Below are 13,708 nucleotides of genomic sequence, written 5' to 3' on the forward strand. Positions count from 1 at the left end.
TGCCTCTGGACGGCCGTGCGCAATGATACCTCGGTCCAATGCGTCCCGCCCAAGCATCTCTATCCGCTGGCATATCCGAAGGAGATCGGTAGCATGGTCATCATCGGCCTGCTGGTTCTCCAAGATCTCCTCGTGTGCTGGCCTAGGAGCTCCGGGAGCGACGGGTGTCAGCAGAGGATGTGACACCCGATAGAACCATGTCATGTACCCCTCCACACAATGCCACTCCTTGGTGGCCTGCATACGCCGATACTCCTCCGGGACCAAATGATGCGCTCAGTCCTCAAATATAGTAGTGAGCTCTAGTCGGGTAACTGTGTCGGGAGCAGCCTCAAATGGTGACCTCGGTATCATCTGCACACGTGCAAACTGCCTCATGCACCGCTCCGGCAGATACCTCACCTTGGTGTTGGCCCCGCATGCCAATCATCCAGAGTATAACGCAATGCGGTCGAATGGTACAATAGCACTGTAGTCGGTGAACGGCGTCCAACGGATATTATCGTGAGATGTGCGATCGCGGTACACGCGATATGGTGGCACTGCGTTATTCCCCCTTTGGAGAACGTATCGGGCGGCCCTGGGCATGGCGTCAGTGTACGCAGGATCAATGGCGAAGCCGTGGATGCGGGGGAAGTAGGAGATGATCCAGCCCTGAAACACCAATACGATAATATGTTAAAAATAAATATGAACCATGAATAAATGTGAAATAATTAAAAGGAAACGTACCGTCAGCAGTGTGGAAGATCCAGTCAACTGCCTGGTCCTCTAGTTGGAGGCTTCATTCAGCTTTTGGTATAAGCATACCAGAATAGCTAACCCCCAGTTCCACTAGTGAATGGTAGTCAGGTCCATGAAGTAACGGATATATGTCACGTCGACGTAGGTTGCACTCTTGTCCACAAAGAGTGCAGTGCCTACCGAGAACATGAACCAGCACCGCAGAGCGCAGGCACGGTGATACTTTGTAAAAAGCTCGTCCTCCTCCTGCCCCGACTCGGCCACCGCCACCAAGTGGTTCTCATACAGATCTCTGAAGCTAGAGAACCGGATATGGGCCCCACTTGTCGCCTGGCACTCGTAGTCAGCCATGTTTGGGTCCATACCCAGATAATCGACCATCCACTCAATTGCCTCGACCTTTTGTATCCGGGAATGGTGCAGCAGCCTCCCTCTGATCGGCAGGTGGAGCAGGCACTGAACATCGTGCAAGGTGATCATCAACTCCCCAACAGGAAAGTGGAAAGAAGACGTCTCCTTGTGCAACCGCTCAATGAAAGTCCCCTGCATGCCGTGGCTGATAGTCGTATAGTCGGTCATGCACAACCCGCCGAGCCCGGAAGCAGTTACCACATCATTAAACCACTGGGCCTATAGTTTAAACATATCAAAAATCTTCCGTGTGTGGTTAACGGATTTTATCGTCGGTCTTTCTTGTTACAACAAAAACAAAAACAAAAGAGATTGTTAGTTAGACCGTTAAGACAAAGTGAAATAAAAAACTAAATAAAAAACGGTTAAATTATAAAGTCGGTTAAATTAAAAAAAAATACCTCTCCCTCCTAGACACGTCTCAAGCGACGTGGTCGTGGTAGAAAATCAGCAAGGAAGTGTCCCTATGACCTCCCGGGAAGCCATCCTCCTCCTCCTCTTCCCCGTGCGGAGGGTCAACATCAGGTATCTCCTCATCCTCCTCGTATCTCACCTCCTCCTCATCCTCCCGTACCTACTCCTGGTGGGAAGAAGACACCCGAGCCAGACGACTCCTCGATCTAGATGAGGAACCAGCCTCATCCATCTGCACGGGTACTCGTACCCCCGTCCCTGTGTCGATGCCAACTGTGCCTCCTGCTCGCGTCTAGCCGACGCTGTCTGGGTCTCTCTGCCCTATCTAAGTCGTGCGGGGTTGTCTGCCATTTTCCTGAAAAATTGAAATCCACAAGAGTGCGAAACAAACAAGAAAATAAAAAAATAAAAAAAAACATTTATGGGTTCATTTCGGAAGTGCGTTTCTGAAACTGGTCAAGGAGGTGTTTTCGAAAATGCACTTCCGAAACCCCCCTACGAACTCCATTTTTGCATAACCTCCACATGTTGTCCTAAGTGCTTCAAAATCATATTTTTCTTAGCTAACCATACTCAATGACATATAATAACTTAAATATACTATATTGTACTAATTTCTAACACCCCTAATATCAATTTTAATCCTACATTTAAAGTTGAGAGAACTTACAGATTTGAAGTGATGTTGGTGGTGCTTTAGAAGTGGTCTTTGAATGTTGGAGAACAATAGGATGTTGTTTTAAAGTAGCCTTTGTAGTGTGCTTCTGCAAATGCTTGAGAATTTTGGAAAATTTGAAGTTTAGGGTAAAATGGAAATGGTAGAGGCTGTTTTGTTTAATGATGCCTTGCTACAAGATTATTGCTCACGAGAACATTACTCCATATAAGGGAAATGTTTACTCTTACTTATGTGAGCATAACACTTTTGTCAACAGTGATGCAACACAACTCATCTCAACTTTTGCATCCAAAAACTTATTTGCTGAGGGTTATTGATAGAAGCCGATCAGGATATGGCTGTCAAGAGATTGTAAGTGTCATAAAAATGCAAGGTTGGAAAAGCGTATATCACCACACCTGCGACTTCAATGCAAGGTGAGAAAGACAGTTCTGTTCAAACCTAATCAATCACAACAAAAAAAAGTTATCTACTAAAGCTATTAACTCATCCAAAGTTACAAGTTTATTCAGTCTCACCAAAATTTACCACCCATATGACTGGTGTAAAGGAATATTACAGTAATTGTTTTGAAATCATGATATAATTGCTTAATTTGAAACAAGATTTAACTGTTTTGAGCTAATCTCACAAAAAAATCTACTGAAAAAAAAAAACAGCTTCTTGATACATGTTACAGTTCATTTGGAAAGAGCATTTTGAACCCAAGTCCACTTTGTATGCAAAAGTTCTGCCTTGCTTAGTTTCCCTTCAACTAAATTTCAGTTATCAATCAAGTCTGATCGTTCTTCTTACTTTTCTTCTTTCTAGAAGCGAAGCTGCTGGGTCCAATTTCTATCGACATTCTTTTTGTTCTGCAAAGTATAAGGAAAAGAAACTCAACGTATAGTTTTGAAACATCCGTAATTTTTCTAGTTTGTCCTAATGTTTGAAAACTACTTCGTTTCATGTATTCTTTGCTGAAATAAAATACCTTGATGATAACTCTTCTGACTCATTGCAGTCCCCATCAGCAACACCATCTACAGGAAAAATATCATCTAATCAGCGAATTTTTCTCGTGCAAGTAAAATAGGAACCATAAGACATATCACTTATCTCACTATCAATTGAGATAAGGAAATAAAGAAATAAATAACGTGAACATGTAAGCAAAAGCATCTAGCTGTTCATGTTATTGATCAAGATTTAGATGTTTATTATCAATTCTTACTTTCCCCTTGTCCTCTTTATAAACTTGTGTAGTTTTATTTATCAATATCAACATCATCTTTCATAGGCTAAGCTATAGTATTGACTTCACAAGTTATCTAAACAGTGAATCTCATTTGAGATAAGAGAAAATATGTTATGACTTATGAGAGTATACGTACCAATTACATCCCCCTCTTCAGTTTCCTGTTCTGACTCGGAATCAGAATCTGAACACCATCGATCTCCTCCATCATCGTTGTCCCAGCGTTCTCCAGCAGGAGGCATCCAGAAGTCGTCTTCTTCTGAGTCTGTTTCCTCATTACAAGACTTCCTAACTTCAGAAATAATCTCTTCAACTTTCTTATCCTTCTTCTTCTTTGTCCTCTTCTTCTTCTTGTTCTTCTGCTTGTTCTTCTTCTTCATTTCAGCTTTAGTTCCACAATCTACACTTTGCTTCTCTTGTAAACTCTCGTTATTTTCCTTTCCTTTGCATGACATCTTCTCTTCTTCTTGTTGATCTGTTTATGAATGAAAGCTAAAACGCATAAGCTAATGAAGCTCTAAGAAATACCCAGTCAACCATCATATACTCGACGAACGTATTTTGAATTCTCTACTACAATCATGCAATTGTTGATCTCTAACATTAGATGAAGATTGGATAACTCATATTTCAATGTGTATTTTAAAAATAAATTGATCAAGTCAATTTATGATTCACATAACATTCAGCAGTCGAGATCCCTTAACTGTGTGATTCTGTGTTTACCCCAACGGAAGAAATTTCGGGTCCATACCCTAATATTAGTTGAAAAACCAAACCTTGTTATATCATTTAAGCATCCACATCATTCCAAAAAAAAAAAAAAGAGTGAACCATAATTTTGATCCTCCAATTAATAGCAGATGGACAAATCAGTCTTCCAACTTCACAGAACAGCAAATGGTCTATGAAATTGAAGATTGTCAATCAAATCAGTCTCTATAGCATGTCACAAGATCGTAAATTTGCTTAACTAAAACTCCCACTGTTCAATGTTTTGCATCAAACTAAACTGCAGGACTGTTTGTGAGAACATATAGAAATAGCTTATTTTCATATGCTATCTAAATGTATGTTTGGTTTCACAGTTGGAACACTTGGAATTAATTTTGGATAAGTAGAATTGATTTTGACATGCACAATTGCTCTCGAGTAGAATTGATTCTACTTAAAGCTAGAATTCATAGCTTTTGAGTGTAACGTGATTTTTACCGCATTTTTGCATGAATTTATCCAAACATAAATCATTTTACCTTCAATTCACTTTAATCAAAATCAATTCACTCAATTAATTTTTTTTCACCGCAGAACCAAACATATTATATTTCATTTATACAAGCATGAGCGCTTAATTAAGTTGTTTACCTAAACATTGTCATACACTAATTTTCCATTTAGTAAACTTAGATAATCAAATTGCTCGAACTAAAACAGAACGACTGACCGAAAAATCAAATGAGTAAAAGAAATTACAGACCTAATTTATTGAGAAATCTTTTCCCAGTCATATGCTTCCAGATATGTTCTTCTGATTTATTAACATTGTCTCCAGTTAGCTTACATATCAATTTCGAACTGCAAACAAAATCAAACAAATATCTAAACAATCAAATACTCAAAAAAACAAAAAACACAAACATTGAATCATGCTAAAACAACTACATAAAAAAGTTTAACGAATGGATATATTACCGACATAGAGGGTCTTGATTGAACATATTGAGAGGTGATTTTTTATTAGAGAGAGCGAAATCGATGAGACCCAATCGACATTTTTTGCTGTTAGAGTAAAAGGGTATGTCTTTGGAGAGAACCTCGTGACCTGTCTCAACGCATTTGAATCGGCCGTTTTCAATCTCTTTGAATGTTGGTGAACCTAATAGGTTGTAGCCTTCTTTCTTTTTCACACTCTCTTCCGTCGTCGCCATAGCCTTTTTTGCTGGAACCTGAATCGAGGTTTTTTTGTTTTGGTCAGATAAAACCCTGAGTTTTTTGTTGCGACGAGGGTAGTAGACAAAACCTATGGATTCAGTATACTACTCATTTGCTTAACGGCGTCGTTTCATTATAATTTTTTATATAAGAAAAAAAACATTTTTATTATTTTTTTTTTTTGAAGAAGCTAAATATATTAATAAATTATAAATCCCACACTAAGCACAAGAAGTGCAGCATGAGACCACAACACCATTACAAAGAAAGTTTGAACTGCAATAGACTAAGGGTGGCAAAATGGGCCGCCCGTCCCGCCCTGTGCCTGTCCCGTCTAAAGATTTATTTTTAAATTTATTTTTTTAATAGTTTAATAGTCTTTTTTAACTTTCAATTAAATTTTTCACTTATTTTTCAAAATAATTTTTTATAAAACATCTTTTAAATAAATTTTACCTAAAAAATATTGCATATATTTACAAATAAATATATAAAATAAAATCATCAAAAATTTGAATTACTAGAATTAACTAAAAAAGGCGGACTTAAGGCGAGACGAGCTTAACGAATAGGTGAGGCGGCCTTTAGCGGGCGGCGGGCTTTGGCGGGGCGAGCTTAGGAGAGCGACGGATTTTGGCGGGGCGGGCTTTGGTGGGCGGCGGGCCCAAAATCTCAACCCAACCCGCCATTTTTTGGCAGGTGCGCGGGTCGGCCCGGCTGGCCACCGCCCGTTTTACCACCCCTACAATATACCATATCAGGGGCAAAACAACTATCCCTGTCAAAATAACTAAACCTGAACAGCCAGGGTGTAACCGAATAAAAACAAAGTCCTAACAGCCAGATGAAAAAAAAACACTAAAGACTAACAGTAAAAAACAGACTACAAGACAGGTTGTTGTTGAAAGCCACCAATGTTGTAATTGTTAAAATTTCCAGCAGGATTAACCAGCTTCAGCATGCACAAGTTGTTTCTAACAACCAACCAAATTTGTTACATTGGCAAGAAACCCAAAATATCCCGCAACAGGACTGAAACGGTACCGTCTCGCAGAAAAAATTGCACTGAAACAGAGCTGCTCGGAATAACTCTGCGCTTGAACCCCAAACGGCTACATTACTACCGACCTCCAATCCACGCCCCCTTGCATAAAATTAATCTGAGATTTACATACCATTGCATCAGCTCACAGCTTTGTAGTTTACAGCTCAACCAATTCCATGAGGTCCTTTGGAAAGCTTCAAATGTCTGATCAGCCGATTCAGCAATGTTTTCGAATACCATTTTATTCCTTTCTTTCCAAATGCCTCAAATGCAGGCAAACCAGACCACTCTACTCTGCTCGTTGTATTTGTAACGCCCGTAAATGTGTTTTTCTGATTAATTGTGATGTTTGCTACATTTTCCTAACTTTACCGTTTTTGAGTCGAGTCAGTCGGTAAATATTAATTATGCTAATATTTTAATTATTACTTTCCATGTGTGTAATTATTAGGTTTTGGGTGTTAATTGGTTAGAATTAATGTTTAGTGACATTTGGGCCAAAATTAGAATTAATGAGAGTTAAGTGGGTGAAAACGAGAAGTAGAGAAATAGAAAGAGATATAGAGAGAAAAAGAGATATTTTGATATAGAAAGAAAGAGAGATATTTTGGAGAGAAAGAAAGAAACTTGTGAAGAGAAGAGAAGAAGAGAGTTGTAGAATCCAAACCAAGCTAGAGCCAAGAATCCAACCAAGGTAAGGGGGATGAATATAGTTTATCTTGATTGTATGATCCTTGTAGTTTGTTTTTGTTCTTGTTCTTGAACATTTTCTATGCTTTTGCCAAAAATGTTAGGTTATGAGTTTTGTGAGTTTTGAAGTTATGAATATGATTTTGTGGTGTGTATGTGTTGTATGAAGATAGATATCTTCATTGATCATGGTTGCTTTACATTTCTCCATGTCTTATTATTGATGAAGGAATTATTAGGTTATTTTACATTTAGTGAATGAACCATGAATCATTGGTTGTTAGCATGAATATATGGCATGTGTGGATTGTGTAGGAGGTGTAGGGAAGTTCACATGAGGTTTTGGGATGGTTGATTTGGGTTTAGCAGGTCTGTTGCAGGACTGGTTTTTCTGAGTTTTCGCAGGTTCGCTAAGCGGCCCTAGGTCCGCTAAGCGGAAGAAGATATTTTTGGAAATTTCGCAGAAACCGCTAGTGCGCCGCTAAGCGGAGCTTCTTGCATTTTTTTTTATTTTGCTACTGGAATGTTCGCTAAGCGACCAGTTGCGACCCGCTAAGCGGCCAGTGCTGGAACTTGTTTTTCCAAACTTCGTTTTGCTCTATCTTTTGAACCGGAGGTCGTTTCTATGTGCCGTTCGAATCGTTATGAAGCTTATTGAGCATGCTTTATGATAAAGAGGAGTGTATTGGTGGTTGAATGAATTTTTCATAAATGTATTTTGTGAACTGATATTCGCTAATCAAGTATGTTTTGACGGTATATGTGTGCTGTGTGCTTATTAATGCCTGTGTGGTAATTATGGTGTGATGTAATTGTTAGAACAAGATTTGTTCTGATCAATTATCTTAGTTTTGATGATAACAATAATATGAATTTTGCTTAAGATAATATGGTACTCTAATCCAAAGCAATTTCCTTTTCAGGAAATATATAAAGAGTATGCATAATTCAGCGCTCAGAAGCTTTGTCTCAAAGGGTTCAGCATGCAACATCAGAACATGGTCTGGCAAGACATCAGAAGATGGTCGAAGCAGAATCAGAACATGGGTCTATGGAAGCATCAGAAGAACATGAGATCAGAAGCACTGAAGTTCTGATGGTATCACGCTCAGAAGCACTTCAAGGTCAGAAGATCAGAAGATGCTTTGCACCAAGCTGTTTGACTCTGATGATATTCAAACGTTGTATTCACAAACATCAGATCAGAAGGAAGTACATGTGGCAGGCTACGCTGACTGACAAAAGGAACGTTAGAAGCTATTAAAGGCAACGTCAGTAGACACAGCGTGAACAAGGCTCGAGGTAGTTGACAAAAGCGTATAACATTAAATGCGATGCTGTACGGAACACGCAAAGCATTAAATGCACTCAACGGTCATCTTCTCCAACGCCTATAAATATGAAGTTCTGATGAGAAGCAAGGTTAACGATTTTGCACAAAACAATTCATATTAACTTGCTGACACTCTGTTCTATTCAAAGCTCAGAATCTTCATCTTCATCAAAGCTCACTACATTGCTGTTGTAATATATTAGTGAGATTAAGCTTAAACGTCAAGAGAAATATCACAGTTTGTGATTATAGCTTTCAAGAAGCAATTGTAATACTCTTAGAATTGATTACATTAAGTTGTAAGGAACTAGAGTGATCGTGTGGATCAGAATACTCTAGAAAAGTCTTAGAGGGTATCTAAGCAGTTGTAACTAGAGTGATCGTGTGGATCAGAATACTCTAGAAAAGTCTTAGAGGGTATCTAAGCAGTTGTTCCTGGAGTGATCAGTGTGTGATCAGAAGACTCTGGAAGACTTAGTTGCTGACTAAATGGAGAACCATTGTAATCCGTGCGATTAGTGGATTAAATCCTCAGTTGAGGTAAATCATCTCTGCGGGGGTGGACTGGAGTAGTTTAGTTAACAACGAACCAGGATAAAAATAACTGTGCAATTTATTTTTATCTGTCAAGTTTTTAAAGCTACACTTATTCAAACCCCCCCCCTTTCTAAGTGTTTTTCTATCCTTCAATTGGCATCAGAGCGCCGGTTCTAAGGTGCAAGCACTTAACCGTGTTTAGAAAAGATTCAGGAAGAGAAAAACGCTTCAGTAAAAGATGGTTGATGAAACTGCAAAGTCTACACCTGCATCTACATCTGGCTCTGCTGAGCAACACAACGGTAACAATGGTTATACGAGACCGCCGGTATTTGATGGTGAAAACTTTGAATACTGGAAAGATAAACTGGAAAGTTACTTTCTTGGTCTAGATGGTGATCTATGGGATCTTCTGATGGATGGTTACAAACATCCAGTAAATGCCAGTGGCGTAAAGCTGACAAGGCAAGAAATGAGTGATGATCAGAAGAAGCTTTTCAGGAATCATCATAAATGCAGAACTGTTTTGCTGAATGCTATCTCTCATGCTGAGTATGAGAAGATATCTAACAGGGAAACGGCCTATGACATATATGAGTCCTTGAAAATGACTCATGAAGGAAATGCTCAAGTCAAGGAGACTAAAGCTCTCGCTTTAATCCAGAAGTATGAAGCCTTCAAGATGGAGGATGATGAAGACATTGAAAAGATGTTTTCAAGATTTCAAACTCTTACTGCTGGATTGAGAGTTCTTGACAAGGGATACACCAAGGCTGATCACGTAAAGAAGATCATCAGAAGCTTACCCAGAAGATGGGGTCCTATGGTGACTGCATTCAAGATTGCAAAGAATCTGAATGAAGTTTCTCTGGAAGAGCTTATCAGTGCCTTGAGAAGTCACGAAATAGAGCTGGATGCAAATGAGCCTCAAAAGAAAGGTAAGTCTATTGCATTAAAATCCAATATCAAGAAATGCACTAACGCTTTTCAGGCTAGAGAAGAAGATCCTGAAGAATCAGAATCTGAAGAAGAAGATGAACTGTCTTTGATCTCCAGAAGGCTAAATCAACTCTGGAAGACCAAGCAAAGGAAGTTCAGAGGCTTCAGAAGTTCAAAGAAATTTGAACGTGGAGAATCTTCCGATGACAGAAGATTTGACAAGAAGAAGGTCATGTGCTATGAATGCAATGAGCCTGGACACTACAAGAATGAATGTCCAAATCTTCAGAAGGAAAATCCCAAGAAGAAGTTTCATAAGAAGAAAGGTCTTATGGCAACCTGGGATGAGTCAGAAGATGATTCAGACTCTGAAGATGAGCAGGCTAACTGTGCGCTGATGGCGACAGAAGATGACGGATCAGAATCTACATCAGAATCAGATTCTGAAGAGGTATTTTCTGAACTTACTAGAGAAGAGTTAGTTTCCGGTCTAACTGAACTTATGGAACTCAAATCTCAAATCAGTCTCAAATACAAAAAGCTGAAAAAGCTATTTGAATTTGAAACAAAGAAGCTTGAGTTGGAGAATTCTGAATTAAAAGAAAAACTTTTAAAATTATCCAATAATGTTGGATCTCCTTCTGATTCAGAACAATCCACTCCTAGTCTAAACCATATTCTGAAAGAATATGATTTAAGTTTCAGGAAGTTCTTATCTAGAAGTATTGGCAGAAGTCATCTAGCTTCTATGATATATGCGGTGTCTGGAAACAAAAGAGTTGGCATTGGTTTTGAGGGTGAAACCCCATACAAACTTGAACCTGTTGATGAAATGAAATTCACATACAAGCCATTGTATGATCAGTTCAAGTATGGCCACTCCCATGATATTAGGCACACTTCACATGCTCAAAGTTTTCACATAACACACACCAAAAAGCATGTGACACAACCTAGGAAATATCATGGAACTCACATTAAGAATTATCATGCTGTTCCTCCTATTGCTTATAATGTTAAACCCAAGTTCAATCAGAACTTGAGAAAATCTAACAAGAAAGGACCCAAAAAGATATGGGTACCTAAGGATAAGATTATTCCTATTGCAGATATCCTTGACTGCAAAAAGGACAAAGCACAACATGTCATGGTACCTGGACTCTGGATGCTCACGACACATGACAGGAAGAAGGTCTATGTTCCAAGACCTGGTGCTTAAGTCTGGAGGAGAAGTCAAGTTTGGAGGAGATCAGAAGGGCAAGATAATTGGCTCTGGAACTATAAAGTCTGGTAACTCTCCTTCCATTTCTAATGTACTTCTTGTAGAAGGATTAACACATAACCTCTTATCTATCAGTTAATTGAGTGACAATGGTTATGATATAATCTTTAATCAAGAGTCTTGCAAGGCTGTAAATCAGAAGGATGGCTCAATCCTATTTACAGGCAAGAGGAAGAACAACATTTATAAGACAGATCTGCAAGATCTTATGAGTCAGAAGGTGACTTGTCTTATGTCTGTTTCTGAAGAGCAGTGGGTCTGGCACAGAAGATTAGGTCATGCTAGTTTGAGAAAGATTTCTCAGATTAACAAACTGAATCTTGTCAGAGGACTCCCTAATCTGAAATTCAAATCAGATGCTCTTTGTGAAGCATGTCAGAAGGGCAAGTTCTCCAAACCTGCATTCAAGTCCAAGAATGTTGTTTCTACCTCAAGGCCATTAGAACTCTTGCACATTGATCTGTTTGGCCCAGTCAAAACAGCATCTGTCAGAGGGAAGAAATATGGATTAGTCATCGTAGATGATTATAGCCGCTGGACATGGGTAAAATTCTTGAAACACAAGGATGAGACTCATTCAGTGTTCTTTGATTTCTGCATTCAGATTCAATCTGAAAAAGAGTGTAAAATCATAAAGGTCAGAAGTGATCATGGTGGTGAATTTGAGAACAGATCCTTTGAAGAATTCTTCAAAGAAAATGGTATTGCCCATGATTTCTCTTGTCCTAGAACTCCACAGCAAAATGGAGTTGTAGAACGAAAGAATAGGACTCTACAAGAAATGGCCAGAACCATGATCAATGAAACCAATATGGCTAAGCATTTCTGGGCAGAAGCAATAAACACTGCATGCTATATTCAGAATAGAATCTCTATCAGACCTATTCTAAATAAGACTCCCTATGAATTGTGGAAGAATAGAAAGCCCAACATTTCTTATTTCCATCCTTTTGGATGTGTATGCTTTATTCTGAACACTAAAGATCATCTTGGTAAGTTTGATTCCAAAGCTCAAAAATGTTTCCTTCTTGGATATTCTGAACGCTCAAAAGGCTACAGAGTATACAATACTGAAACATTGATTGTAGAAGAATCAATCAATATCAGGTTTGATGATAAGCTTGGTTCTGAAAAACCAAAGCAGTTTGATAATTTTGCAGATTGTGATATTGATATATCAGAAGTTGTTGAGCCAAGAAGCAACGCATCAGAAGCAGAGCTTCTCAGAAGCAAAGAATCGGAAGATCAAGTATCAGCTTCTCTGGAGAATCTAAGCATTTCTGAAGAACCATCTGTCAAAAGATCATCTAGGCTCATCTCTGGTCATTCAGAAGATGTCATTCTTGGAAAGAAGGATGATCCAATCAGAACAAGAGCATTCCTTAAGAACAATGCAGACTGTCAATTAGGTCTTGTATCTTTGATCGAGCCAACTTCTGTTGATCATGCTCTAGAAGATCCAGACTGGATAATTGCTATGCAAGAAGAATTGAATCAGTTTACAAGGAATGATGTTTGGGATCTTGTTCCTAGACCAGATGGATTCAATATAATCGGTACAAAATGAGTCTTCAGAAACAAGCCCAAATTTAGAAGATGAGAAGTTCTTATATATGGTTGATTCAGAATCTTTTTAAAAGCAAAACAGCTGTAACTGGCTATCCAGATGGTAAACACGTGTTCACTACTCCTGGACAAGCGTGCGTGCAGTTGAGGGGACGTCTACTTAGGTAACTGTGCAAGTCACGTCTTTTGTCATTATTATCTCTCCTCATGTCACGTAACATTAAATGCTTTTCATCATTAACTCCCTTTCAGTTTTCTTTATATATTCTTCAAACGTTTCTTTTCCCTCTTATATTTCTCTCACTTTGCATACAGTTTCTTTTTCGTTCTCTCTCTTTACATTCATATCATAAACCCTAGCAGTTTCCAATATCTGCAACTTCATCATGAATCCATCGTCAAGCTCTGGTAATCAAGATAATGATCGGAAACAAAAGAGAAAGGCAACTGCTGAACCAGAAACCAAACCAAAAAGAGTAAGGATCACCTATGACCCTCTAAAAGTGTATCAACCCATTGACGGTACCCCTCAATCACCTCCCTCTTCAAAGACCTCCACCACCTCTTCCTCCTCATTCATCCTCTCGGAACCACTCTCTTCACCATCTGATATCTCCTCCCCTTCAACCCTTCCATCAGATATTTCTTCATCTCTCTCACACCCTTTTCCCACCAGAACACCTAATCCCTATAGTATTGTTCTTCCCGACTCCAGGTTCACTGTCATCCCTCCAACCCCTACCACTCAATCTTATCTGGAGCTTTTACATGCTGATGTAAATGGCTGGTTGGAGATTCTGGGTGCTGCTCACCTTAATCATCTGGATAAGTATGCTACAAACAACCTTTGGAATACCTTTCGTCAGGATTTTCTGGATAAGGCTACAGACACTCAGAGA

General features: G+C 39.0%; 1 protein-coding gene across 1 annotated transcript; it reads right to left on the bottom strand.

Annotated features, from left to right (window-relative positions):
• Positions 1-2,713: 2,713 nt before the first annotated feature.
• LOC131611413 (uncharacterized) lies at positions 2,714-5,519 on the bottom strand. Its single transcript, XM_058883443.1, has 5 exons — positions 5,178-5,519; positions 4,963-5,060; positions 3,622-3,960; positions 3,222-3,270; positions 2,714-3,102 (listed from the first exon to the last, which is right to left on the bottom strand). The coding sequence occupies exons 1-5, from the start codon at positions 5,411-5,413 to the stop codon at positions 3,021-3,023; spliced, it is 804 nt and encodes a 267-aa protein (XP_058739426.1). The 5' UTR covers positions 5,414-5,519; the 3' UTR covers positions 2,714-3,020.
• Positions 5,520-13,708: the final 8,189 nt, after the last annotated feature.

The sequence above is a fragment of the Vicia villosa genome, linkage group LG6, assembly GCF_029867415.1.
Source record: "Vicia villosa cultivar HV-30 ecotype Madison, WI linkage group LG6, Vvil1.0, whole genome shotgun sequence".
Taxonomy (NCBI): domain Eukaryota; kingdom Viridiplantae; phylum Streptophyta; class Magnoliopsida; order Fabales; family Fabaceae; genus Vicia; species Vicia villosa.